Genomic DNA, 27,921 nt, shown 5'->3' with positions numbered 1-27,921 from the left:
GTTATAATTGTTCATAATCAGTGAGATGTAGTTCTCTTATAAATTTTATAGCTGGAAGAATTACTCCTTGTATTCAACATTGGCATTAATTCAATTGTTGAATGCCATTACTTGGTCATTTAGATAGTTCTAGGTAATAAATACAATTGCTACCCAACTTGAAACTTTCGTGTGTGTGCGCGCGTGATGTTGCATAGAATGCATTATAGAGAAGATGCATTTTATTTGAGGTGAATTCAGGGTTTGATTACCAAAATTTCAGCATAATGGAACAGAACATACAGTACCATTTAAATTGGTGAAAGAATTGCCTGATCTGACAGCACGATGAACCAGTAACTATTTGAGCTTCTTACTAAAGTCAGACAGCTGTAGAAGTTTAATCCTAGCAATGCTAGCTGCTTCTTCCCTCTCTTTCTCAGTATTGTAACCCCAGTCACCTGTTTCAAAAAAACAAACTCAGCAACAAAAACTGAGTACATGTGGCATATCCACGCCATATATTTAACTAAAGGAGAATAAAACAGAAAGTCTCGGTGCAAATGACAGAATCTTAATGGAAGTCTCATACCTAAGTACAAGTTCCATCCATCCAATCCAGGCTCTTTAATGACATTCTTAAGAGTAGCAAGCCGGTCTTCCACGAAACTGAGATTATTTAAAATCATTTTCAGCTTAACTTAATATAGAAAGTTAATGTGAATTTAACAGGTAGAAAAAAATCCATCAAGGGAGCAAACTTTTTTAACATCTAGGACAAGCATCAATTGATGAATCTTACTGCAAAGTCAACCCCTGGTGTTCTGGTTTCTGTTGAAGTTGCTTTAGTACTTTCACCTTAGGACTGAAAGCAGTTAAAAAAGTAAGAACAGAAAAGGAGTACAAAAATAACCTAGCACAGGAAAAGAACTAAAGAACCAAAAGAGAATTTTGTAATAGTTGCTTTCAGAGTATCTTTCTGTTCAGAATATACCAACCCAGTTCCCAAACCAAATATGCGTTCTGGTGGAATTGTCACTCCAGCAAGCTCCCGTAATAAAGCATCAGCAAATCGGCTCTGGTCATACAAAATAGAAACAATGGTAGGGAAGGAAGGGTGAGAGGATAAGAGAATACAAAGAGGTAAATGCTTAATGTTTTCAGTATTTTTCAAATCCCTCACTAGTTTAGACTGTTCTGCTAATATAACAAATGCCAATTTTTATTGGGATCATAAATGTATGTCGTATAAGAGGCCACACCTGTTTTGTGGTGACAATATATACACTTGAGCTAGCAAATCTCAGAGCTTCAGGAACACCTGGGTACAATCTGCAAAAACACCCTCTAGTCTAGTCAAATTTGAAGGCTGATTATGAGGTTAATAAAGCAGTTAACAGAATTTTATCATGAATGCTATTATAGAATGTTAATAACTGGTTTTAGGCCAGTAGAAGCTCATTAAGCTTAGAGAAATAACTACATTTTTTATCTTCAAGTGATTCCCTATGACAGGTTCACTATCTCACTTCTTCAACTCCCAAAGACTCACAAAAATTAATTGAAAATATATATTTTACAAACTGCTCATCTTAAAATCATTATTTGAATAAATTTATCCTTCTGGGAATTCTTACTGAGACCCTTAACAAACATATTTATTTTAGGAATTTTGTTGTTTAGAATTCCATGGATGTCAGTGAGATCAGCGTAATGCCCAATTTCCCAAATGTATAGCTGTGGAACTTCAAAATTTTCCATAGCAATGACAATGAAATAGTTCCTATCTGGCCTATAACTTGTTTATGTTCCAATAATCAGACACTTGGTAGAAATGTAGTGTTCATTTATTTCAAAAAACCCTAATAAAATTACCTGTTTGCTCCAATCCATGTCGCCAAGTCTTTGTCTATCCATTCATCCCTGACCTTTCCAAAGAGATCTACTAAAGCATCCCTATTCTCACCCCATTCTTCCATAATGATAGGCTTTAGCTTTGACCAATTTTCCAATATCCCTTCTACTGTTAGTCCTTCTGAAACCTTGAAAAATTGAACCCCAATCATGAGATCAAAATCAATAATAAGGTTATTGAAGTTTCAGCAGAACACTTAATGAGTAAAATCCTTATTCAGAAGAGAGATAAAATGTCAAAATGCTCTTTCATTCCAGCATATGATTTTAAGTAAAAGCAGTAGTGATACCACACACCGAGGACTTGCGAACGGAAGGCAATCTTGTCTCCAGAAGAAGCCTTACGAGCAACAAATTTTCATATCCAGTTTCCACCACTGGCCTCACCTGCAAAAAACATTATCCATCAATTTCCCCCAAAATACAATTCTTAACTTTGTCTCCCCTACCCCTCTTCTCTGGTTATGCCATTACTAATGGCGGGAAACCCTCGGACAAGCATATTCAAGTTTTACATTTCTCATTCATTTCAAACACAATGGTGAAGAGAGAAAAATTCCTTAAGATCCTTAAAAAAAGAACAAGAACTGCCTAATAGTATGGAAATGGTGTTGTTTCACAATCAACCTACAAAGCTAGAAGAATGCTATCCATATCTTCCTAATAGAGCTACCAATAGTCAACACAAAAATTAATATCTTCAGACATTCAGATTTTCTCTTTATTTTTTCAGCTTAGGGATTATAATTTGCTCCCACTAAACAGACGACACAATAATAGTGGGTAAATGAGAAATCAATAATGGAACCTTTGAATAAGGTGATAAAACAGCGAAAATTAGGTTATCTGAATCACCATAGACTTTCGTTGTTCTTCAATTTAAAAGAATTTCATAGCTTAAATCAAGTAGTTAGGTAAGGGCTTACAGTGTACATCTGATCAACAATCCACTCCTCCAAAGTAGAATCCACATCGTCGAACAACCCTGGCCATCTCACTTTCGCAGCCTTTACATTAATATGCATCAGAGCAACAAAAAATCAATTAAAACGTGAACTTATCAAGCATTTCTTTGTACAAATTGAACTTTCATTTCAAAGGCATTTGTGTTCTATTGGCTGACTGAGCAGAGGATAAACCTTAACGGCAGAGAGAGAGCTTTCGCCGCAGCTATCGCAGATAACTCCATCGAAATCCAAAGCGTATAGATCCCCCATTTTTCTTCAGTCGTCCCTGCTGTGTCTCTCTATTGCAGTTCTGTAGATAAAATATTCAGTACCCGCCACAAACCTATTTTATACCTTCTTGTCTTTTTGACTCTTGCTGAAGCAATACGACGTCGTATGGGCCTTAGAATATTCAATTGCCAGCAACCTTTTTTTATATAAATATGGTATTAGATTCCCGCATAAATGCATAAGAAAAAATAAAAATAAATGATATTTTAATTTATTTTTTTATAAAATGATATTCTAAGTTAAAATATCCATAAAGTCAATTTTATACAATGCGAAATCAGAGACTGATGGTTTTTAAACTTGAGAGTTTTTTTTTTATTATTATATAAAATAAACAGCGACTAAAAAAAATAAGAAACAAAACCTTGTTATAAGTATAAAGGTAAGAAAATAAATATAAGAAGCAAAACAAATCATTAAAGACATAAAAAAAAGGGTTAAGGTGCAAAAATACTCCTAACGTTTTGAGCCAAGAGCAATTTTACCCCTAACGTCTAAAATGGTGCAATTTTACCCCTAACGTTGGAAGCCAAGAGCAATTTTACCCCTAACATTAATAAATTTGGTCAATTTGAGAAATAATTCATCAAACTGTCTTCTCGGTCATGAATATTGTTATTTACACTTCATAAGTGCATTATTTTATCAGTAACAAATCACAAACATTTATTGGGATGTGAAAAAAATAAAAAAATAAAAATATATACTGTCTTTTTATACGGATTAGACAAAAAAAAATTCAAAAAATCCACCGAATTTATAAATATTAATCTCAAATTCTATTATTAATTTATAAAAAACATGAAATCCTTTTTTTAGAATGAATTATTATGCAATTGACGCAGAATAATGAACAAAAATATCTGTGTTTTATAATAGTGTCTGAAATTGACCCAATTTATCAACGTTAGGGGTAAAATTGCTCTTGGCTTCCAACGTTAGGGGTAAAATTGCACCATTTTAGACGTTAAGGGTAAAATTGCTCCTGGTCCAAAACGTTAGGGGTATTTTTGCACCTTAACCCTAAAAAAAAACAACTGATGAAACAAATACTTTTTAAAATTTCAAATTTACAGAGAAGCACTTATAATCCAAGCTTCAGTATTTAAATTTTTTTTAATATTCGGATCTAAGTCATATCTTTTGCAATCACGTAGATATAGTGATCTACGTATAAGATCTACCATTTCTGTTCTTGCTAAAACAAAAAATGTTACCAATGAAAAGATAATAAACATCAAAGACAAAGAGCATCTTAAGGCCCCTGATCTTTCATTGTTTGGTGCATTAAGCCATCGATCTTTTATTTAGACACATTAAGCCCCTGATCTTTCATCATTTGGTGCATTAAGTCATTGATCTTTCATTTAGACACATTGAGCCCTTGATCTTTCATATATTGGTGTATTAGACCCTTCCGTAAATCAATTAATATATAGGTTTATTAAGGACATGTTTGGTTAGGTTTATATAACTGCAGCGTTTCGCATTTTCTTTGAACACTGTAACATTTTGGAGCTTTTCACGAAAAGCTCTTTTCATGAACAGTTGTTTATAGTTACTTGTTATTGATAAAATTACCCTTCTTATTTCCACAAAATGTGCTTCAATTTTAACATTATTTTTATTTTTAGAACATAATTATCGAAAAACAAGGTTTTATTGTGTTCAATAAATTTTTTATTTTTTATTTAAATTATTTTTATTAATTTGTATAATATATTTTTTATTTTATAATTTGTTATTTTTAGAACATCATTTGTTGTCACACCAAACATGCCCTTAATAAACCTATATATTAATTGATTTATGGAAGGACCTAATACACACATATACGAAAGATCAAGGGCTTAATGTGTCTAAATGAAAGATTGATGGCTTAATGCACCAAATTGTGAAAGATCAGGGATTCAATGTGTCTAAATAAAAGATCGAGGACTTAATGCACCAAACAATGAAAGATCAGGGGCCTCAGGATGCTTTTTGCCAACATCAAATGCAATTGAAGCAGATTAAGAGATCAGGTAGAATATATGCAATCCAAACAATCTTACTAAATAAAGAAAAGAAAAAATAAATAAATAACGGAACGATGTAAGGAAGAAAAAAAAAGACAATCTTCTTTCTTTATCCTTAAATAAAAAATTGCAACTCGAAAAAGAATAAAATTTAATTAAGAAAAAAATCAATCGATGAAAAAAGTCCGACAAATTGAAGAGAAGAAGCAGTTTGAGAGAGGGAGTTTTTTTTTTTTTTTTTTTTGATTTTGAGAGAGGGAGTTTTAGATTTTTTAAACTTGAGAGTTAAGCCCTTAAAATTTTGGTAAAGTCATCAAGAAAATGATTAAAATTTCTTCAATTATGTTGTTAGTTTACCAAATCAAGCTTATTAAATTATTTTCTTTAACTTATAAATTTTGTCTTAAGAAATTAATTTTTATTTAAAATAATAAACTAATTAATATTTTTATATGTTTCATCATAGACATTAGTGCACTATCAATTACAATAATTGCTCATTTTGAAATTATTATATAATTATTTAAATATTATATTAAAATTTAATTAAAAAACATATACAACAACAATAAAGCCTTAGTCCTGAAATGATTTGGGATCGGCTATCATGAACCGTCGTACAAAACCGTGAAATCAAGTCGTGTCAGCGATATAAATTCTCTCACTTCACTTCATTCTATCCATTACCATATTTTTCTCAATCCCCAATAAACGCATATCACTTTCAATCACCCTCTTTCAAGTTTGCTTAGTCTTCCCCTCACCATTGCATTCCTTTGCCACTCTTCAGTCCTCCTAACCGACGTATCAAGCGCTCTTCGTCTTACATGGCCAAACCACCTTAGTCGGTTTTCTCTCATTTTATTCTCAATAGATGTAACCCCTACTTTTGTCCTAATTATTTCATTACTCATCTGGTCTTTTCTCGTATGACCACACATTCATCTCAACATACGCATCTCCGCCACTGACATCTTATGAATGTGACAGTGTTTCACTGTCCAACACTCTGTACCATATAACAATGTAGGTCTAATTGTCGTGCGGTAGAATTTTCCCTTCAATCTATTAGGTATGCCAGTGTCATAAAGGAAACCCGTAGCATTGTTCCACTTCGACCAACCAGATTTAATCCTATGAGCAGTATCTCCATCCATTTCTCCATCCGTTTAAATAATAGACCCTAAATAACGGAGGCAATCTGAGTCCCAAACAACCTCTCATCCCGGGTGATTGTCTCTGCCTCCCTACTCCTATCACCATTAAACTTACACTCTAAATATTCCGTATTACTTCGGCTCAACATATAAATAAATACATTCAAAGTTTTGAAATGATTTGATTTAAACTAAATATAAATATAAATATGTATATTTATATATAAATAGTTAAAAGACATCTATTTATTTTTTGGAAGAAAAATACATATTTATTTTTCAAAAAGAAAAAGACATATTTATTAGTTATATATTATTTGTTTTTTATTCATTTAATCGTGGATTTTTAAAAATAAAAAACTACCACTCTATCAATTTTAATTAACCTATTTTTTAGCTTGATTCCAATTTCAATTAACCTAATCGAAAATCAATTTTTTTAGTTAATTTTGTAAATCCCTACCAAAAAACAATCCCAAATCCATCACAGATTTCTGATTTTATCCATGGATCGATCGTGTAAAACTGTAAATTGGACACGGTTTAAAATTTACTTACAAGGGGCTTGATTTACCCCCATACAGTACGGAAGTAACTGACCATCAAAAACGAGATGGATGATTATCCGATTGCAATTTTACCCACCATAGCCGGTTCAACCTCATTTCTCAATCATTTAAAGTAACCGGTCCCGCTGGTTACTCAATAATCCTACAAAATCCATTTCTATTTCTATAAAACTATATAATCATCTCCATCTGTACGCTTCTCTAGACAATTTACAAAAAGGTCATCGTCTTTAATCTCCGTTACCGGCTTCTCGCCGTAGATCTCTATCGGTTGCGTTTTGGTGAGTTTCATGATTTACTTCTTTTTCTGTCTTATGTGTGTTTCCAGGAAGATCTTTGCTGTTGAGTAGTTATGATTTTGGTCTGATGGACGACGAAATCGACGATTTAGGTAGTTGATTATTAGTATGCTAATCAATATGTTCTGATTACCAACTCTTTTGGTTCTTCTAGGTCTTATATTTGTTTTGTTGAGTCTTTATCATAAGCATGAACTTGCATACTATTAATTTAGGGCTTTCTCTTCTTTTACATGTATATTATTTGGATGGACTGGTTGATCTTACTTGTTGATATTGAGTGTTTTTCTACTGCTTTTCTTTTTGAAAGATTTGAGCATATGGATAGCATATTTGGCAGGATTACGATTCTTTTAGATGGTTAAGTTAAATAACTTAATTACGTTGTGTTTTTAATATGATCATCGGTTTTTGATAATAATCGTCAGTTTAGCCTTCAATTATTATTATAGGAATTGATAAATCAAATTGATTATGGTGAACATGTGTGTTTAGGCCTTTCTGTCCGTGCTCATGTGTTTTGTGGGGCAGTTAACTACTAACAATAGAGATTGTTTGTATATAGTTCATTTGACATCATGTGTTAGTTTTATGTTCGTTATTGGGAGACCAACTTGTGGTATAAGGGATAAGTACCACTTAATATACTTGATCTGTACTTTGATCATATAATTTATTATCGTCTTAACTTTTTGAGTGTGCTTGAAAATTCAGGAAGACACAAGATTTTGATGATGGCAGATGATGAGGAACGAGAGGAGAATACAGAGAATACAGCTCGTGGAAATGAGTGGGAAGTTGTATCACTTACTGCATCAGCATATGCTGCAGCTCCTGGACCAAAAGGCATTGAACTGAAGGATGGTGACAAGGATAAGGGATATGAAGCAGAATCTTCTCATGCTTTATTCATGTCTAATCACTTCATTTTTCCACCTAGCCAGCATGAGAATTTGCCATTGGAGCCCGAAAGCAGTGAGATTCTTGATGAAGCAGCTGAGAAGGATGTTTCCTCTGAACATGGTGTGGAAGAAGGAGGTAAATCTGGTGGAAAGGATGAAGAAAACTGGCCCCTGAAAGATATGAATATATCTGATGAGTTTCCTGGGATGCAGTTTTTGGATGAGAAGGTTAATAAACTGTCCATCTCTGGGACGGAATTTGATGAAAGCACGGCTTTGCAAGAGTTAAGCATACACGACAAGGAACAGAGTATATACAGTGCAACTACTTTTAGTTCTTTTCATAGTGAAACTGGGCTCGGAGGGTCAGCCACATATGGTGATAACATGAGTATTTCTGATGTAAATGAGGCATCTGAAAAGTCAGTGGATTTATCGACAGACATTTCTCACTCCCCAAAGCCTGCTAAAGATGTTACATATGATGGATCTGGGCTCCCATGTGAAGCTTGGTGGAAGAGGAGGGCTGCATCCTTGTATAGTCATGCAAAAGAGACTAATTCATTTTGGTCCTTCTTTGTTGCGGCTGCTGTTATGGGCCTTGTGATTCTTGGGCATCGCTGGCAACAGGAAAGGTGGCGATCTGTGCAACTTAAGTGGCATTCCAGCATTAACGAGGTACTTTTCTGAGTTTTCTCTATGACCCCTTTTGTTTCCCTTCAAGTAAATATAGCATACTCACTGCAATCTGAAGAACCTTTGCCTTTGATATTACTAAAAAAAAATTGATTTAAATATCTCAAAACATTTCATTTTTTTCTACGCTTTGTGAAAGTAGTCCAATATTCAATCAGCATAGTGGCAGGAATATGCATGGACTTCTAACTTGTTTCTTCTTATATTGATTTATGTACATGGGAAATTTTAGCCATACAAGACTAACTCATGTTTTTCCATTGTGCAAGTCTTGGAAGTAACCTGTGCTATAAATAAAATCGCCAGAGCATGCCGCATTTGCAAAGTAATGCACTAGCACTCACTTCTTAGTTCTTACATCCTTGTTTTAATGTATAATCTTAGGGATTTCTCCTCTTTGTTTATGATTTGTGGAGGAAGAATTGGAAGGAGTTATTTAGCTCTTCTATATATGTAGGATTGCAATGTTTGGGACCTGCAATTGATTTTCCCCCTTTTTTTGCCAGAAAACTGGTAGGATGCTGGGACCTATATCACGACTTAAAGATGTAATCGCGGGTGGTCATGGACGTGGATCATATATCATGGGAATTTCCTCAAGTGAAAATTAAGGTGATGACGAAAATGTTAGGGAGATAACTTAAATGTGTCCATTACTGTATTTTGATGTGTGGTTGAAATATTTCTCTGATTTCAAAGCTTCATAAGTGCACGTTATAAGATATTTGATGGTTGTGCATTTGTATTTGTGGTGGCATATTAGTTTGTGGCCCAGTATGGCAATTGCTTTTCTTTCTCTTGGGTCATAACTAAGCACCAAAATTTACACAGTATGAGTTTATTTCCGAGCAAGTAGGTTTTTAGACATTTGTACAATGATAAAGCCACTTAAAGCCATTGAAGTCTTATTCCTCGTATAAGATCATCTAACCTAGGCTTGTGATCGGGGACATTAACTGCAGACATTGGTTCGTTTATTGAATTTTGTGATTAGGTCCAAATCTGCTGTTGTCTTTTGGGAAGCGTAGATATAGCCTCAACGTGTGTGATGGTAAAGTTTAGCCCTAACTTTTCCAAACAAGATCATTTTCTCCCCTATCTAACTGGAAATTTGAACGTGTTGGTTTGACCATCATTTTGACACATTAGATCTTTCAAATAAGTTTGTCGATCAAGTGAAACAGTTTCGTGTATCTTAACATGTTGTTTGTAACTGTGTTAATAACATAGTAAATATTTTAGGTAGTTTTTGTGATATTAGTTGTTGACATTTTGGCGTGTTGTTTGTAATTGTTTAAGTAACACAATAAACACTTTAGACATAATTGATGTTTAGCATGTCTAATGTGACCGTTATTTAACGGTATACCAGTATGTTGAAATTTTCTATATAAAACTGATCTTGTTTGCAAATATTAGAGGTAAAATTTTACTATTTTGTACGGTAGGGGTAAATATATCGTAGGGAAGGAGTAGGGGTAAATATTTATCTCATCGAATTTTTAATTTCAACTGCATAAGAGTTGCTGATAAGCAGTCTGAGACTCTGTAAAGCAGAATTCTCACTATTTTTCATTTAACGAATGCTTGGGCTTATGACTTTGTGCAATCAGAGGAATTTATTAACCTACTGGCAGATAAGGGATCTAGATCAAATTAGGTGCATAGCTGGTTGCACCGGCAACTGGAAGATATTTTGGCTTAATACATTTTTAAGCTCCTTCTACTGATCTAGAAAAGTCAATTGTCTATATATATACATCGAAACCGTCCAATTTACTATTGAACTTAATGGTCTATTGATTTAGTAAACTTTCTTAACTTGTGACCTCTATTGTGATCTATTGTCTCCCTGCACTTGTTTGAAGTACTACTAACTTTAACTTGTCCAAAATCTTTTCACACGGTGGACTTGGAGCAAGTTCGGAGATAAATAAGAGGTTTTCAAATATAAGGACAATTAATTTTTTTTTTCTTTTTTTTTTTTGATAAGTACATGATTATAGATTTATTAAGCCAAATATTTTATTGGTGTACTTAGTCTATTATCTTTCCCTTTTTACTCTAAACAACAGCAAATTATATTAGTACGTATTCTTTTGAATTCATCTAGATTTATAACGATTGTATGCAATTGTGATAAAAAGTTAAAAGAGGGAGGCAGTCCAAATGAAAGTAAAAGCTTAAAAGCAACAACCAACAGCGGTCGTAATCTCTCGTTTTGTACAAACTTCTCAAGCCATCTGGTTGGCCTATATTTATTTATTTCGTACACATCTCACTTTTGGAAGTATTGTCCTAAAAGCCAAATACTTCTTTACAGTACGCCACTTCAATTTTTCTCTAGACGTGTAGTGGTGATTGTTTCTATGTTCATGGTCGACTTGGCCATGCAAAGTGTCATTCCGTGGTGTTCATTTGACCCTCTGGAAGTCAGTGAAGATAGATAATTCACCTTATCTGCAATGTTAACACATAGATATAGACCGTATATGATATATCTCTTATATATGGGGGCACACATAAAACACAATTATAGCATTCACATACAAACATAGGCAACATAAACGGTATACGGGAGCAGTGGCGGAGCCAGGAATTTAGATTTGGAGGGGCTAATTTTAGCCCTGCGGTTGATGGTAAATTTTCAGAGGGCTGGGCAAAAAAAATTTTATCCTCCAACGCGTTAAAATTGTAAAAATGTTATCATTTTTTAGAAACTAGCATTAAACTAATAGAAAATTATATATGTTTACTTTTTTTTTAACGTAAAAGACATAATAAAAATGAATTCAGAAGTGTTATCAAAATAAAGAGTCTAAATTAATAATGGTAACAAGTTTTGATAATAATTTAAAAATAAAGTTAAAATAAATAAAGACGTTTTAAAAGAGAATGAGGTTAGAAGGACTTGAACATAAACCTCTCATATTGGAATAAGGATCATTAACCATTTCATCTACCTTTAAACGTTGAAATAATACTACATAGAGTCAATATATACTAATTTTAGGGGGACTACAGGAGATAAATTGACCCGTACTCAAGGGCGGAGCCGGTGACCAGGGGGTTCCCACTGGACTGGCTCCGCCCCTGTAGTACGGGAGTTAATAATACATAGATGATCTTATTATTATAAAATCAACAAGAATATATCTATAAGGTTTCCTCTGGTACATGTACTAGTAGGGGAACTAATAGAGATAGTGGAATACAATCAAATTTAATGGCATATCTTAAAGTTACAGGTCACTTTTTTCTACAGTGTTCTTATATGAAGTCGAGGTCTTAACAATGTTTTATTGAAATTTGTCTTTATGTATTTATATTATATATTATATATTTTTATTATTTTATTAAATATTTTGGTTTATTTAAAATCATGTTTATTTATATATCAGTTTGGTGGTTTGGGTTTTGGATTTAGTTTCCTTTTACTGGTCCAGTTCAATTCCGATTCAGATTACTATATTCAATTCCGATTTGATCCACAGATTTCGATTCAAATATAGCGATGTTGGATTTGGATAAGGTGATTTAAATATAGTAATGTTGGATTTGATCCAGCCAGATTTCGATTCAAATATAGTAACGTTGGATTTAACCCTTGGATTTGGATAAGGCTATTTAAATGGGAAAATTACACAGAAATTCATCTTTTAAAAATTTTAAAAATTATCTACAACTATGTCAAATCATAATTTTGGATTATATCACAGAACTACCTTTCCATTTCCAAAAAACGAGATCGCTAATTAGTACTTTTAATATATTTTACGGATTAAAATTTATAAATTAGAAGTCTAGAATATGTTTTCTAGGGTTTATGATTTATGAATTGGAGTCTAGAATTTTTAAACTATGGTGTAAAATCATAATATATAGAAAATAATGACATATTAAGAATTAAGTTTGGTGTTGATCTATGGGAGGTAAGTGCATGTGCGGTTCCTGATTATTTCTTCCTTCTCACAGAATTGATTAAATTCCTCATAAAAAAAAAATTCAAGACCATTATCAGTCTTGAGACATTTGATTTATATCCCTATTTATTTCTCAATCATAGGTTTCCACATTTAAATTTTTCAAATACATCATTCTTATTTGCAAGAAAGAAAACCTATGTTTTTCTAAATCATGAGTAAAGGTTAACATGTGCTGTACAAGAGTGACTCTCTTTATGGACCCCAAATATTGGAATGAATCTAGTTTAAAAGTCCCTTTGAACTATGCATCCTAGTGCCAAAACTGGCCTACTCTGTGCTTTTTGAAAAAACGCAATGCTCGCAGAAACTTTAAGTCAATTGTCTTTTGACTTCCCAACAGACCTTTACGCCATATCTTTACCATGCCCTTCTTGCTCATATACCTAAGTCTCAAGTGATATAACTTGGAAGCACTGTGATCGGATAAACTAGATGAAACAGATGCAGAATTTATAATAGTCTTTCCATCAAGCACATACAAAAAAAAAAAAACTCACACTGGTGGCCATCATTAGACAAGCGCTCTAGAAGACACTTTCATCACCCTTCCACAATAAGTAAATTTGCACCCATTATTATCAAGAGTGCTAAAATATATTATATTTTTTCTCATATCAGGAACATAATGAACATTTGTTAGTGTTCTTAAATACCATCATATCTAAATGTATGAGTCCTAAAACTACGAGTTTAACATGCAAAATTATTACTCATCACAAGAACACCATCAGTAATAAAATTCAATAAAGAAAACATCTACTTATAAACACATATGTGGTGTGAACATGCAGAATCGAGCACCCAATCAGACTCAAATCTATCCCTTTCCTCAGTGAATGTAAAGGCATCCCCATCACTATCCTCGTCAGCAACACTGACTTGTGCAGTATTTTTAACATTTTTTTTTCACTCATCTTATTCTTCCTCCTAAAGCAATCAACTTTTATATGCCTTTTTTGTATTACAAAAATGATAAATTAGGTTTTTGTGATGTCCATATTTAGATCTACCTTTTACTTTGTTACTAACCGAACCTCTTTCAAAAGTTCTTTCGCGAACTACAAGATCTTCGTCCATAGACTCATTATTTTTTTGTCAAATAACTATCTATCAGTCCGTGTTATAACAACATAGTTTTAACTTTTTCAAAGATAATATATTCCATGCCGTATAATAAAATCTACCTAAAAGAATTGTATGACTGCGACAACGAGCATACCAAGGTAATAGCCAAATCCTCTCCATTAATTTCTACATCAATATTTTAGAGGTCCATAATGATTGCAGAAAATTCATTAAGATGAGTTTAATGGATTTACCTTCCTAGAGACGATGAATTTTCAATAAGTTTTCAACAAAAATCGACCAGTCACCAATTTTGTCATGTACAATGACTCCAATTTCAGCCAAGCTCTAGTCCAGTTAGTCTCTTTAGTGACCTCCCACAAGTGACATATGAATAGCGTTGAGAGTCTTTTTTATCCAATTTTTTTCTATTGCTCTTTCGTGGAAGCAAGCTTCTTTCCAATCCTTTTAAACACCTCCTCCCATTCATTCTGGATGAGTATAACACGCATCTTCAGTTATCAAAGACCGAAATTCGTTGATCTATCAAACTTTCAATATCAAATCTTGCATACGAAACCATGTATAAAAATAATTAATTCACCAAAGAATTTGACACTCTGATACCAATTGTTAAGAGATTTGGGATCGACTTATGTGAATTAATCGAATAATTAAAAAGAAAATAAAAATAAACAACACAATAAAAATTTACATAGTTTGGTCAATTCATTCATGCATACTTTCATGAGCAACTAAAAGAACTTACAAGAGAAATTTATGAAACCTCATAAACTGAAGAAGTTTTTGGAAATTTTATGTCCAACTGTTTCCTAAACTCTCTAATTTTCTTTGCTCTCAATTGTATTTTGAATTAAAAATTACGTACATATTTATAGGCCTTAAATGATTAATAGAAACACAAACATCATTTGTATTCCCAACTATTTCAAAGTCACGATTTACCAAAATAGTATACCCTCCCACAATATTAAAAAATCAAACTTTCACAGATGACTTATCAATCATGAATTAGTCGTTAATATTAACACCTTTGAACTTTCTTAACATATATATTTTAATTTATCCAAATCTCTCATTGTTTTGTCATATGAAAAGAGCTAATAAAACATTTTAAGCAAGTTCAATTAGAATAATCTAAATAAATACAATGGCTTCTTATATTTTAAGACTTAATCTTATGTTTTAGGTTTAAAAAACCAATGCGTCACGCCGATATTATAGCAAATATATAGTATTGAGAAGTTTTTAGAAGGTTATAGTTTTTCATATCAAATGGAAGTTCTTTTACATATTTTTTTTTTATACGTGTCTATGTCAAAACATGTGTGGATGGTCCTCCATTTAATAAGAATGAAGTGGACCTTCTATTAGTTTCGTGTTAAAAACATGTTCTATTTTATGGTAAGAATTTGGATAATTCCCATCTTACAACTCAGAAGTTCATAACGTCAATAAATTAATGTGCTTTTATATTTTATTTTATCTTAGTAATATTCAAAATTACTTAATAAATTGTTAAATAAAACCTCTAAATGGAGACTATGATTCCCAATATCAATATTATTAATGAAAACCATGACAATGGATGAATTTAGTAATTTGACCATGACTAAGAAAAAAATTAATAGAGTAAATAATTTAAAATTTTCTAAGTTCTGGTTAAAATAAATTTTATATTTTTAAAATTAATTTCAGTTTTTTTATTTGTTTTTTTATATCCCGCTCCGATGTTTTATGATTTTTTTAAAGATAACCATCTATTTTCAAATATTTGTTTCATTTTCTATCCTTATAAAAAAATTCTTCAATGGCGGTATAAGTAGGTCGTTTGGGGGTCTTCCAATTCGAGGGAGGAGTTGGATTCGTTGATCCGTTGGACCAAAAAGGTCTTGCTAGAGGTGACCTAGCCTTTGATGATTTCACATAGTGCCTTCTTATTAAGGAATCTATAAAATTTCGCTCCCAATGTGTCGCTTTCTTCGACTAGATGCATGTCTAGGAACTCTAACACTCGAGGTGTGCTGGTAGACGGTGGGCCTCTTGTGGTAGGCCCACCAGCTTTCGGAGGCGTTAGAGCATGGCATACAACTCTTCATTCATATCATGGTAGGTTTTTTTTTGTGTGCAAATGAATTCCTATGACTTTTGTTTATCCTCCTTGATCATGTTTCGAGCCTTCATCACTTGCCTGTGGGTTTCTCGTATTGAGCTTGGGTAGTCTGAAAACTCTGAAGAGTTTCCATCAATTATGCGGTAGGGTCCACGACTTCTTCATCTGTTTCATCATAGATGAAAACATTATTCTATAGATTTTTGTTGATCGATGTGCTATTATTTTTCTTGTCTTTCACTAATTTCAGTGTTTTCAATGATCTTTATACGAATAAGTCCTAAAAAGGGAGGTTCCTACCATTTTCGAATTCTGTCGTAATGAATGACATGTAGTGTTTCATTCCACCCTCACCGCACCAAATGATGAGGTATTGCGATTATCTGATGAAGCCTCATGAAAAGGTTTGACCTGTGCCGAGAAAGGTCACCTATGTAAACTCTGATGACCAAGTTAGGGAGCAAAGAGTACGAGAATATATAAGTATATAGAGATAAATAGTTGTGAGAACCCTTCACTTTGAGACTATATTTATAGACATGAGATATACAGAAAAGACTTAAGCACCATTGGATCCGACGTATGAGTTTACTTGTCCCGTTTGGGGATGGTTCTAGGTGGATGGGTATAGAGCCTTATAGTTAGGCCTTTTATGGGCGTGGACGACTTATGGTTCAAATGGGGATGGTTCTGGGTGGATGGGTATAGAGCCTCGTAGTTAGGCCTTTTATGGGCGTGGATGTCTTATAGATCCGAACCTGATGTGTTTTGGACGTATTTCCCATATCCCTTTCAAAATTTTATAATTAACTTTTAATAGTATGAGTTCATAATGAAAGAAATTAAAATATAGAGAGATTAAAATTAATTGGGATAAAGATCAAATTTAATCTCAATATTTTAAGAGAAGTGTAGATTTACCCCTAGCATATGAAATGATACAAAATTAACATTAACATTTTCAAGTAAGATCAATTTTAGTTATGCGTTAGCAAAAATTTGAGAAGACTAGTTTGCCTATTATTTAACTGTTACATCGGACTTTTCAAACAACCTTGTTGATAAACTGTAGCAGTTTTGTACATTTTTTTTTGTTGGTTATTTATAACTATATTATTAACACAGTAAATATTTTAGACACTTAGACAAAAAAAAATATGATTAACTTATATATGTTAGATTTAACTGTTCCACATGTTTTTTTTAGGGATAAGGTAACAAAATAGGCCTAAGGTTTTTGGGAAAGTACCAATTTAGGTTCAACGTTCAAAATAGTACCAATATAGGCTTAACGTTTATAATATAATATCAATTTAGACTTAACGTTTACAATATAGCATCAATTTAGGCCTCATGTATAAAATAACACCAATATAGGTTTAACGTTTACAAAATAATACGAATTTAAGCTTAACGTTTTACAAAATATATACAATTTAAGCTAAACGTTTATTTATATAATTTTCTCCCGTTTTCTTTTTCTTTTCCTCGTAAAATATCATCTATCTCAGACTTCCAGTTCCCAATCCGTACGATATTAGGGTTTCGATTGCCTAATTACCGGCAAAAACCTCCGTCTCTCTATTACACTGCAAATTTGAGCCTTGTCTTGACTGTATAAGAAGTTTAGAACTTTTTTTTTTTTTTGTGTGTAGCAATGACTATAACTAAATAATGGTAAGGAATTAAGTAAAGTTAGCTTTCAATATCCCACTTTATGCTTCTTATTGAGCCTTGTCTTGACTGTATAAGAAGTTTAGAACTTTTTTTTTTTTCCATATGTCTACTTCTGCAAAGTATCTTCTTATTTCAGCATTTCTAGCTTCAAGAAACCCAGCTACTCTCGATGCATCCCTTTTTGATTCAACTGGGGGTTCAGATAGCCGCAAACGTAAGAGGAAGTAAGTTTTATTAGTAATCTGGTCGTCAGCCGACCACTTGTTGATAACCCGCGAAGCCCAAAACGGGTTATATTCATTTCGCAAGCCCAGCCCATATTAAAGCCCCATGGGCTAAGATTGGACGGGACCCGAATGAAGGAAGCGGCACAGCGAGTAAACCGCCCCGAATTCCTAAACGGAGCGTCAAGACTCCCACTCAGAACCACGTTCGTTGCCATGAAAGCCACGAAAGGGATATGGCCTAAAAAGGGGTAACCGCCCTCAGAACGTGGCCCACTAAGGAGTAACCGCCCTCGGCGGTTACCCAAAAAACACCTATAAAAGGCCTTAAGAATAAAGGGGGAGGTACGTTCACATTTTTTCCCCGCAATACTATTGTCAAATTACCAACCTTCTTACAAAAACTGACTTGATCGTCGGAGAGTTTTCCCAGAGATCCTGTCTCCGGTTCTGTTTTGCAGGTAACTCCGGCAGAGAATATCAAATCGGATCCGGCAAGTTATCATTGGTGCGGTGAGCGTGGACCTTTTTTACCAACATTTGGTTAAAGGTACAAGAAGAACATGTCAGAACCATCACGAACGACCGGCGTTACCACTAGATCAACCAGTATGAACTCCAGGGGACCACGAATTGCGAATTCGCAACCTGCAAGTACACAGCCTGTGGTGCCTAGCTCATCGGGTCCTTCGGGACAATTGAGTCCCTTATTGGAAGTCCAAGTGCAAATTGAGATGGAAATGTCCAATCGTGATTTCGTGCAAATGGCAGGACAAGTCTTGGCTTCGAACATGAGCCAGGCGGCTGGAGATCGAATGATTAATTTACTAACTGCCCTCGCCGAACACAATACCGCCGTGGCGGCTGCTCCTCAAGAACCTGTGGTTATCTCAACACAATCACCGACTATCCCTGTCATATCGGCCCTCCCGCAGCCATCTCAGGCGCCAAATCAAGTGGGCCAGAGTAGTCGCACAAACCCACACAGCCACCCGAGCAACTACTCGCACCCAGATCTCATTACGACGATACATCCGACCTGGCAGCCATCCCAACCGTTGCCAGGAGTGCAAGGCACTCTTCCGCTACAGCAAGTGGAACCTTTTCCTCACAGACATTCGGAGTTGATGACTCCTGGGCGAGAGCACACATGGAACTTTGATCCTATAACGGGACAGCGGTTATTCCCCCAACAGGCACACGTCTCAACACCGATGGGCGGGTGGATGCCACCTAGAATTCACCAGCAGCGGATGGAAGAAGTCCGGTGAATACCCGATATTGACTTAGAAGATCAATTACGAAGCATGATGGAGCGAATGGGGTACTCGCCTAGGCCGAGAGCAGAGGTCCAGAGCGATTCACCTTTTGCCCCTTCGTTGCGGGAATTCATTCCAGATCACAGAATCAAAGCGCCCGCGATACCTAAATACTATGGGGATCCAAATTCTGATCCTGAGGCTCATGTCAGGAACTACAGAGAACTAATGGATGTTGCAGGAGCGAGTGAAAGCATCATTTGCAGGTTATTCTCGACAACTTTGGGCGGAGCCGCATCTGATTGGTTTCGATCTTTACCCGCAGAATCTATTCACAATTGGCATCAATATAGTCGGGATTTCTGTGCGAAATTTGTGGGCTGTAAAGCAGCGGATGTGACGGATAGGCAGCTGAAGGAGATCAAACAGAGGAACTATAATTCCCTAAGGGAATTTGTTGTCGCATTCAACGATATTCTGGTGCGATTGCAAAACTCGGATATCGTGAGCATCCGCAACATCATGGCAGATGGAACCACAGATTGGAGTATGCGGGAGGAAATCATCCGCAACAAGCCGCGCATAGTGGCCGAACTCATGAAAATAGCAAAGGAATTCATGGAAGTGGATGATGTCAACAGGGAACATAGGGCTCAAACCCGGCGAGAAAGAGATGCCGCTAGATCCACTTCGGACAATCGGCGCCAGACCCAGTCCAAAAGTAATTTTGTTCGGAGAGGCGATCGCCCCTTTCAAAGTGGCGGATCTCAGACACCATTAAACACGACTCGCTAGGAGGTGTTACTTTGGATCGAAAAGAGCCCCCTGAAGAAGGATGTGCGGTTCCCCGAGGTAAAAGGTCGAACCAGTTTGGGGCGACATCCTAACAAATATTGCAGGTTCCACAGATTGAACGGCCACGACACGAACGATTGCTATGAATTGAAGAAGGAGATTGAAAGGCTGATCGAAAGGGGCAAGCTGAATCAATTTGTACGAAAGGAGACTAGTGGCGAGAAAGCAACGTTACCACATGAAGAAGAGGCAAGGCCCGAAAAGAAGCAGAAAAAAGGAGTGATAAACGTGATAGCCGGCGGGATCTATGAGCCTCCAACAAAAAGAGCTCGCCGTGAACAGCGAAAAAGCAACACTTATAGGGGGGATGCCCTCAATTACTCATTCGCGCGAATCACGGAGCCGCATGCGGATGCTTTGGTGATTACAATGGCTGTAGAAGGATGGGACGTCAAGCGGGTCCTTATCGACACAGGCAGTTCTTGCAACGTCATTACCCGGACAGCATTCAACAAGTTGGGAATTAATGACGAGCGAGTGGAACATACATTCATGGATGTAACAGGTTTTGGGGGTCAATCCTCTCAAACAAGTGGACAGGTGGTGTTGGAGGCAGAAATGGGCGATAAAAAGCTAAAATGGCGAGGTGATTTAGAATTCGCAATTATTGATCTCCCATTGGCCTACAACATAATTCTGGGACGCCCATTCCTGTCAGAAACGGAGTCGCTCATCTCAATGAAGCATTTAACATTACATTTACCAACACAACAAGGGCGAGTCATAGTTGAAGGTGATCAACTTGTATCTCAACAGGCCTATACATTGTCACTTGAACCAAAGCCAGACGAGGAAGATAGGGTAGAGGAGAAGTTGTCAGCGGAAGCATTGGGAGAAACGGAACTATTCGCCATCTCAAGCGACAAAAATGTGCGAATAGCGACGGGCCTCCCCGAAGAAACGAAGAAAGCCATTGCCGAGGTGCTGGTCCAATGTGAGTCGGCATTTGCCACCCCAAATGAAATACTGAAAGGAATAAGTCCAGACGTAGCAACCCATCGTTTGAATGTAGACAAAGGTGCAACCCCAGTGCGACAGAAAAAGAGAGGACATGCTCCTGAGCGGTAAAAGGCGATTGAAAAAGCAGTGGCGGATTTGCTAAAGTCAGATGCAATTCGAGAAGTCACCTATCCGGAGTGGTTAGCCAATGTGGTGCTAGTCAAAAAGCCAAATGGAACGTACAGAATGTGCGTCGACTTCAAAGATCTGAACAAGGCATGTCCGAAGGATATGTATCCGCTTCCTAACATTGATATATTGGTAGATGGAACTGCAGGATATGAAGCTTTATCATTCACCGACGTGAAATCCAGTTACCATCAGATACCCATGGAGAAGGCGGATGAAATCAAAACATCGTTCATAACTCACCAGGCGACTTATTGCTTCAAAGTGATGCCCTTTGGATTGAAAAACGCGGGAGCAACATACCAGAGGATGATGAACAAGATATTTTCAGACAAATCCGGCGAGAACTTCTCGATCTACGTTGATGACATGATCATCAAAAGCAAGAAAATGCAAGACCACCCGCAGGATATCAAAGAAATCCTGGAAGTGCTAATCAAATATGGCCTCAAATTGAACCCAGAGAAATGCACATTCGGAGCAAGAGCGGGAAAGTTCCTGGGTTTCATTGTTAGCGGCAAGGGAGTTGAGGCGAATCCCGAGAAGGTTAAAGCAGTAATGGAGATGAAAACGCCGAGGAGCATAAGAGAAGTACAGAGACTAAATGGGCAGTTGGTGGCATTAGGGCGATTCATATCATGCTCAGCTAGGAGATGTCTACCTTTCTACAATACCATCAAAAAATCCAAGTCCTTTGAATGGACGCCGGATTGTCAAGAAGCATTCGAGGGGATAAAGCGATTACTGTGTTATCCGCCCTTAATGAGTAGGCCGGAGGATGGAGAAGATTTATTTCTCTACGTATCCGTCACCAATATGGCGATATGCACTGTGATGGTGCGAGAAGAAGAAGGGCAACAATATCCGGTGTACTACGTGAGCAAAGTCCTGAAGGATGCAGAACTCCGGTATTCGAAGTTGGACAAAATGGCCCTCGCAGTGATAACCACGGCGGCTAGATTGAAACCATACTTTCAGGCGCATACTATCATTGTGAGAACTGGCATCCCAATGCGAAAGGTATTACAGAAACCTGACGCATCCGGCCGGTTGATGGAATGGTCAATTCGCCTGGGAGAATTTGTATTCGCTATGAAGGGAGACCAGCGCTAAAGAGCCAAGTACTCGCTGATTTCGTGAACGAATTCACCTGGGATGACGATGAATGTCCGAAGGCACAAAAAGAAGAGTGGAGCATGTACACAGATGGGGCATTATCTACAGATGGAGCTGGGCTGGGAGTCGTCATCAAGGGCCCGGAGGTTATTCGCCTGTGCTATGCAGCAAAATTAACTTTCAAAACTACCAATAATGCCGCAGAGTATGAAGCAATGATATGCGGGTTGAAGTTGCTCAATGAACTCACCCCAGAAAGAGTGGTAATCTACAGCGATTCCAAACTCATGATAAACCAGATCACAAAAAATTATCTGGTGAAACAGGAGGAGCTAGTAAAATACCATCAGGTAGTCGGCAGATTGACACAAGAGTTAACGCACAAGGGAGTCGTTTGGTAGATGGTGCATGTTCCACGAGGCCAAAATGCAAAAGCTGACGAATTGGCAAAAGCAGCGGCAAGTAGAGAACCATGGAGTCAAAAAGCATGCAGCTTGGAAATAAAATCGGCACCAGCATTCGAGGTTGATCAGATTATGATCATCGAGGAACTGGAAGACGATGAAGATTGGCGGATGCCAATCCGTCAGTATCTGGAGCAGGGAGATTTGCCAGTTGATAAGAGCTTAGCCAGAAAAATAATTGGGCAGTCGGCACGATACTCAATGCGGGATGGAACTTTGTATCGGAAATCGTACACATGTCCATGGTTGAAATGTGTTAGTCGCAATGAAGGAGACTATGTGCTGCGAGAACTGCACGAAGGAATTTGTGGCGCGCACGAAGCTTCGGCGGCATTGGCAAGAAAGGTCAAACTGATGGGATACTACTGGCCCAAGGTGGTGGAAGATTCCCAGAAGATGGTTGCGGAATGTCACAACTGTCAAATCCATGCGAATGAAAAGCATATTCCCGGAGCTGAACAAATCACTATAATGACGGCGTGGCCATTCGCAACATGGGGAATTGATATAGTGAGTCCATTCCCAGAAACAACAAAGAAAAGGAAGTATTTGATAGTCGCAGTGGACCACTTCAGTAAATGGGTAGAAGCGGAGGCAGTAACCGCACAAACACCCGAGCGAATGATCGAGTTCTTACGAGAGAACATTATCATGCGATTTGGGATCCCGCAGAAGCTTATAACCGACAATGGCACCCAGTTCAACTGTGCCAAGTTCAAAACATACTGCCAAAGCATGAGAATCAAGAATCATTTTTCTTCCGTAAACCATCCCCAATCGAATGGTATGACGGAGGTTACCAACAGGGCCATGATTCAAGGCATCAAGAAGCGGCTAGGAGACAAAAAAACAGGTTGGGCGGATGAGGTACCCCATATATTGTGGGCATACAGAACCTCTGTAAAGGCAGCAACAGGTGAAACACCTTTCTCGCTAGTTTATGGAGCCGAAGCAGTCCTACCTGTTGAAATCAAGTCGCCCACGGATCGGATAATTTATTATTGCAACACACAAAATCCTATCAACATTAGAGATGCTTTGGATTCTGTGGAGGAACGAAGAGAAAAAGCTTACATGCGAATGGCAGTATATCGCAATAGAATCAAGAAATATCATGACAGAAGAATGCGAAAAGTAATAATCAACGAGAACGACTTGGTCTTGAAGAAAGCGGATAAAATACAATCCAGAGATGGCAAAGGCAAGCTGGGCGTCAACTGGATCGGACCATACAAAGTATCCAAGAAGCTGGGACCAGCCACTTTTGAAATAGAAGAAATGAGCGGAAAGAAGCTCCCGCGCACCTGGAATCTAGAGAATCTACGCCTATATAAAAAGGCCGAGTAGTTCGAGGAAATGACGAGTACTCTTTTTCCTTTTATGAGTTTTTCCCATTGGGTTTTCTGATAAAAGGTTTTAATGAGGCTTTGATCCCACACAGTTGGTGTACCTATGTAATAAACCTTTTCTCTTTATCAATAAAGGTATCCAATTATTACATTTATTCAATATATTACGCCCGAATGCGGATTGTTCTTAAAAACACATAAATGTGTAGCCTATTAAAGAAAGGCGGATGCATGGTTACACATCACTCGCAAAACCCTTAGGGTTAAACTCAAAAAACACATAAATGTGTTGCCTATTAAAGAAAGGCGGATGCATGATTACGCATCACTCGCAAAACCCTTAGGGTTAAAACTCAAAAAACACATAAATGTGTAGCCTATGAAAGAAAGGCGGATGCATGATTACGCATCACTCGCAAAACCTTATGATCAAAACTTATGATTATTTTCGAAAGAAGAATTATAAGTTAAGGCATAAAATTAAGCGAATAAACGAGTACTCAAAATTGCAAAAAGGGTCTGGCCACCCTAGCTATGAAGAAACACAAATATGGAGTCGGCAAAAGGACAAAGGGCACATATAAAGGGCAAAAAAGTGACAATCACACACATATGAAAAGCAACAACCGAAAGAAAATATATATATCAGAGCGGTTTGTTACATGGTTTTTACATACAAAAGTCCAAATATAAGTTAAGCTATGCTACAGCTTCCTCTCCTTCGCCCCTAATGCCCTCCTGGACTGCGGCGACTCCCTCATCTCCTCCGGTAGGAGGATCTACTTCAAGCGAATCCTCAACCCTTGAATCGGTAACCGCTTCAGTAACCTCTTCGGTGAGAAGTACCTCTTGCACAGGTTGAGAAACGGCTTGGGGTGCCTCTCCTTCCGCGGGCTGAATAGGGATCTCGCAGCTAATCGGAGGATCCTGAAGACTCTTCCAATCTAAGAAGAGTACCTCATCCATATCAGCATCCTCGGCTTCCAGCTTATCCCACTCCCCAGTTAAATCCTTTTCAGGGATGGGAACTTTGGGGCGGTTAAGTACTAGACCCTGATGCCCGTGCTCATAAGCCGCATGAATCCGCTCACCATACCAGTAGATGCGGGCGCCATCTTCAGCCAAAATCTCCTCAACCCTCTTCTTTTGGGCCTCCTTAAAAGCAGCTAGGTCGTCGAGGGCTTTTTGCAGTTCATCGGACTTGGCCTGAAGGGATTTAAGGGCCTCCTCCTTCTCGCCCACGGCCTTCTGACAGGTGCCCTCTAGGACCTTCACCTTCCCTTGGACATCATCATAAAGCGACTTCTGAGTCGCCAATTCCGTACCAAGACTTTCCAACTCCTTGGCTCACTCTGCATCCCTTCGGAGAATGCCCTCAGCGAAATTGATAATCTGCATATAACACGTCTCACAAATAAAAATGGGCGAATAGAAATATGCGGTTACAATGAACACAAGATATTTGAAAGTGAAGGACAAAGCAATAATATACCTCTACAGAACGCTTCTCGATCCCTTCCACAGCAGTAGGGAGCGGTACTTGCTCACGCACACGGGAGGCAGAGGGAAGTCGCCCGAGGACATTGCATATGGAAGATACAATATCCTTGCAAGAGAAGTTCACGGCCAGGCCGAAAGTCCTAGTCCACCATCCGCTAATATCGGGGATTGGCTGCAAAAGCATAAAGAAAAATATCAAGAGAACGGCAGATAGCTCATGAGGAAAAAATAGCAATACGAGAGGGAGTAGATCAAGATACCTCGTGAATGGGGGTACTGCTTTTTCCTTTAGACGAGGCGGATACAGGTGCGCCGCCAACAGTAAGGGACACAAAAGTGTTCTTCTTTTTAGAACGAGAAGACTCTGTATCCGCACTTATCTTCCGCTTCCTGGTTAAAGGAAGATCCTCGGAGGCAGAAGCGGGACCTTGTGAAGCGGAAGCCCTAACCGGGGAAGCCGCCCCAATAGAAGGAATCGTCCCTCCAGAAGGATCCGCCCCTACAACGGAAGCGGTTTCCGTCATCCGCTTCTTTCTTCTCGCCAGGGCTTTAGCCTCCCGATCTGCAGCGATTTGAGATAAAGGATCACCCCTGCAAAGGGTTAAAAGAAACCATCAACTCGGAAATAAAAAGTACCTTGCACAAAAATGCGATAAGGAATATAGACAACGCGATCCCCCTCGCGGTACGCAATCGCTACTCGGCTCCTTAGCATATGAAAGGCCTGATCGTATGTCCATACAAAAGGAGGAGTGCTCTTCAGGAACTTGATAACGGCGGATTCTTCCTTGCTGGGATACCCGAAGTTCAAACTCTTTACGTTGGGTCGGCTCCAGCAACGAAGGAAGTTTTCCTCATTAAACTTGATAAAAAAGTAAGATCGATCCCACTCGCGGATCTTGTTCAACTTCTCGTCAAAACCATAGTATCCGCTCTGGCGGATGAAAGTGAAATACCCCGCCGAGCTTTTGAAATGGTGGAGCTTGGAGAAGATTTTGGGCGAAAAGGGAACCTCCAAACAATCCGCCAAGAATTTGTCCAGAGTCAAATCGGCCCAGCCGTTAGGATGCAATTGCCCGGGCGCGATTCCGTAACCGCCTAGGACGGAAGCAATCTCATCCGCCAGCGGATAAGTGAAGCCGCAGATAATCTGGGCCACGAAAATAGTGAAGTACCCCTTTGGGTAATCGCCCAGTCCCCTATCCTCCCCAGGAATGATAGTCTCGAGACCTCGGAGCCAGGGATAATGCTCCCGCAAATCATCGATTGTCTCTTGACAAACCAGACTTCCCGACCTGTCCTTCTTTGGTAACAAACGAGGGGTTGGGACAGGTGGCGGAATCAACTTTTTGGGGTCAAAACCTAAACCCTCGTCGGTTGTATTCGCCAGATGAAGGAAGTCGGCGGGATGAGAATTACACCCAAGAGAGCTGGTTGAAGCTTCCTCAACCATCTCTTCGACCTCGTTAGAGACCTCGCGGACATAATCGTCGTCAAACGGCGCGAAGTCGAGGTCTGACATGATCGATAAAAGGAAAACAGAAGCAAAAGGCCGAACAAGGAATAAATGTGAAAAGAAAAACTTACATGAAAAAGACAACACAGTGAAGTGACGGGATTAAGAGGTCAACGCCGGAAAAGAAGTAACGGAATTAAAAGGTCGACGCCGGAGAAAACGAAAGAGGGGAAATGCACAAATTCAAAACTTTGAAATAATCGGACAAAGACGAAGCGTCCCCTATAAAAAGACCCTAAAAGGGCTCTTGCTAGACCAAGGGGGAGACATGTGATAACCCGCGAAGCCCAAAACGGGTTATATTCATTTCGCAAGCCCAGCCCATATTAAAGTCCCATGGGCTAAGATTGGACGGGACCCGAATGAAGGAAGCGGGCACAGCGAGTAAACCGCCCCGAATTCCTAAACGGAGCGTCAAGACTCCCACTCAGAACCACGTTCGTTGCCATGAAAGCCACGAAAGGGACATGGCCTAAAAAGGGGTAACCGCCCTCAGAACGTGGCCCACTAAGGAGTAACCGCCCTCGGCGGTTACCCAAAAAACACCTATAAAAGGCCTTAAGAATAAAGGGGGAGGTACGTTCACATTTTTTCCCCGCAATACTATTGTCAAATTACCAACCTTCTTACAAAAACTGACTTGATCGTCGGAGAGTTTTCCCGGAGATCCTGTTTCCGGTTCTGTTTTGCAGGTAACTCCGACAGAGAATATCAAATCGGATCCGGCAAGTTATCACTTGTTATGTGAATTCAACAGTTCTTTTTAAATTATAAAACTTGATTAATTAGGGATCTTCAAACCATGATTTTAGTCTTGTAGGGTGTGTTAGCAGGAAAAGCTTTTTTTTCTATCATTCAGTCAGGCATAATGTAATG

General features: G+C 37.8%; 2 protein-coding genes across 4 annotated transcripts; one reads left to right on the top strand and one right to left on the bottom strand.

Moving 5' to 3' along the window:
- Positions 1 to 52: 52 nt before the first annotated feature.
- On the bottom strand, positions 53 to 3,172 carry LOC136216998 (uncharacterized). 2 transcript variants are annotated; one of them, XM_066003556.1, is made up of 9 exons: positions 3,033 to 3,172; positions 2,820 to 2,900; positions 2,184 to 2,280; positions 1,855 to 2,014; positions 1,242 to 1,311; positions 978 to 1,057; positions 782 to 844; positions 572 to 648; positions 53 to 440 (listed from the first exon to the last, which is right to left on the bottom strand). In XM_066003556.1, the coding sequence occupies exons 1-9, from the start codon at positions 3,108 to 3,110 to the stop codon at positions 340 to 342; spliced, it is 807 nt and encodes a 268-aa protein (XP_065859628.1). In that variant the 5' UTR covers positions 3,111 to 3,172; the 3' UTR covers positions 53 to 339. The 2 variants fall into 2 exon arrangements, with proteins under 2 accessions (XP_065859628.1, XP_065859627.1); XM_066003555.1 differs by having other exon boundaries at positions 1,855 to 2,021; positions 2,191 to 2,280.
- Positions 3,173 to 7,000: 3,828 nt separating this feature from the next.
- Positions 7,001 to 9,568, top strand: LOC136216994 (ATG8-interacting protein 1). 2 transcript variants are annotated; one of them, XM_066003548.1, is made up of 4 exons: positions 7,001 to 7,156; positions 7,889 to 8,754; positions 9,042 to 9,097; positions 9,279 to 9,568. In XM_066003548.1, the coding sequence occupies exons 2-3, from the start codon at positions 7,906 to 7,908 to the stop codon at positions 9,051 to 9,053; spliced, it is 861 nt and encodes a 286-aa protein (XP_065859620.1). In that variant the 5' UTR covers positions 7,001 to 7,156; positions 7,889 to 7,905; the 3' UTR covers positions 9,054 to 9,097; positions 9,279 to 9,568. The 2 variants fall into 2 exon arrangements, with proteins under 2 accessions (XP_065859620.1, XP_065859619.1); XM_066003547.1 differs by lacking the exon at positions 9,042 to 9,097.
- The last annotated feature ends 18,353 nt before the right edge of the window (positions 9,569 to 27,921 follow it).

Source organism: Euphorbia lathyris, chromosome 2 (assembly GCF_963576675.1).
Source record: "Euphorbia lathyris chromosome 2, ddEupLath1.1, whole genome shotgun sequence".
In the NCBI taxonomy this organism is placed as follows: domain Eukaryota; kingdom Viridiplantae; phylum Streptophyta; class Magnoliopsida; order Malpighiales; family Euphorbiaceae; genus Euphorbia; species Euphorbia lathyris.
Note: the sequence above shows the minus strand (reverse complement) of the source record. Positions and strands in the feature narration are given on the sequence as shown.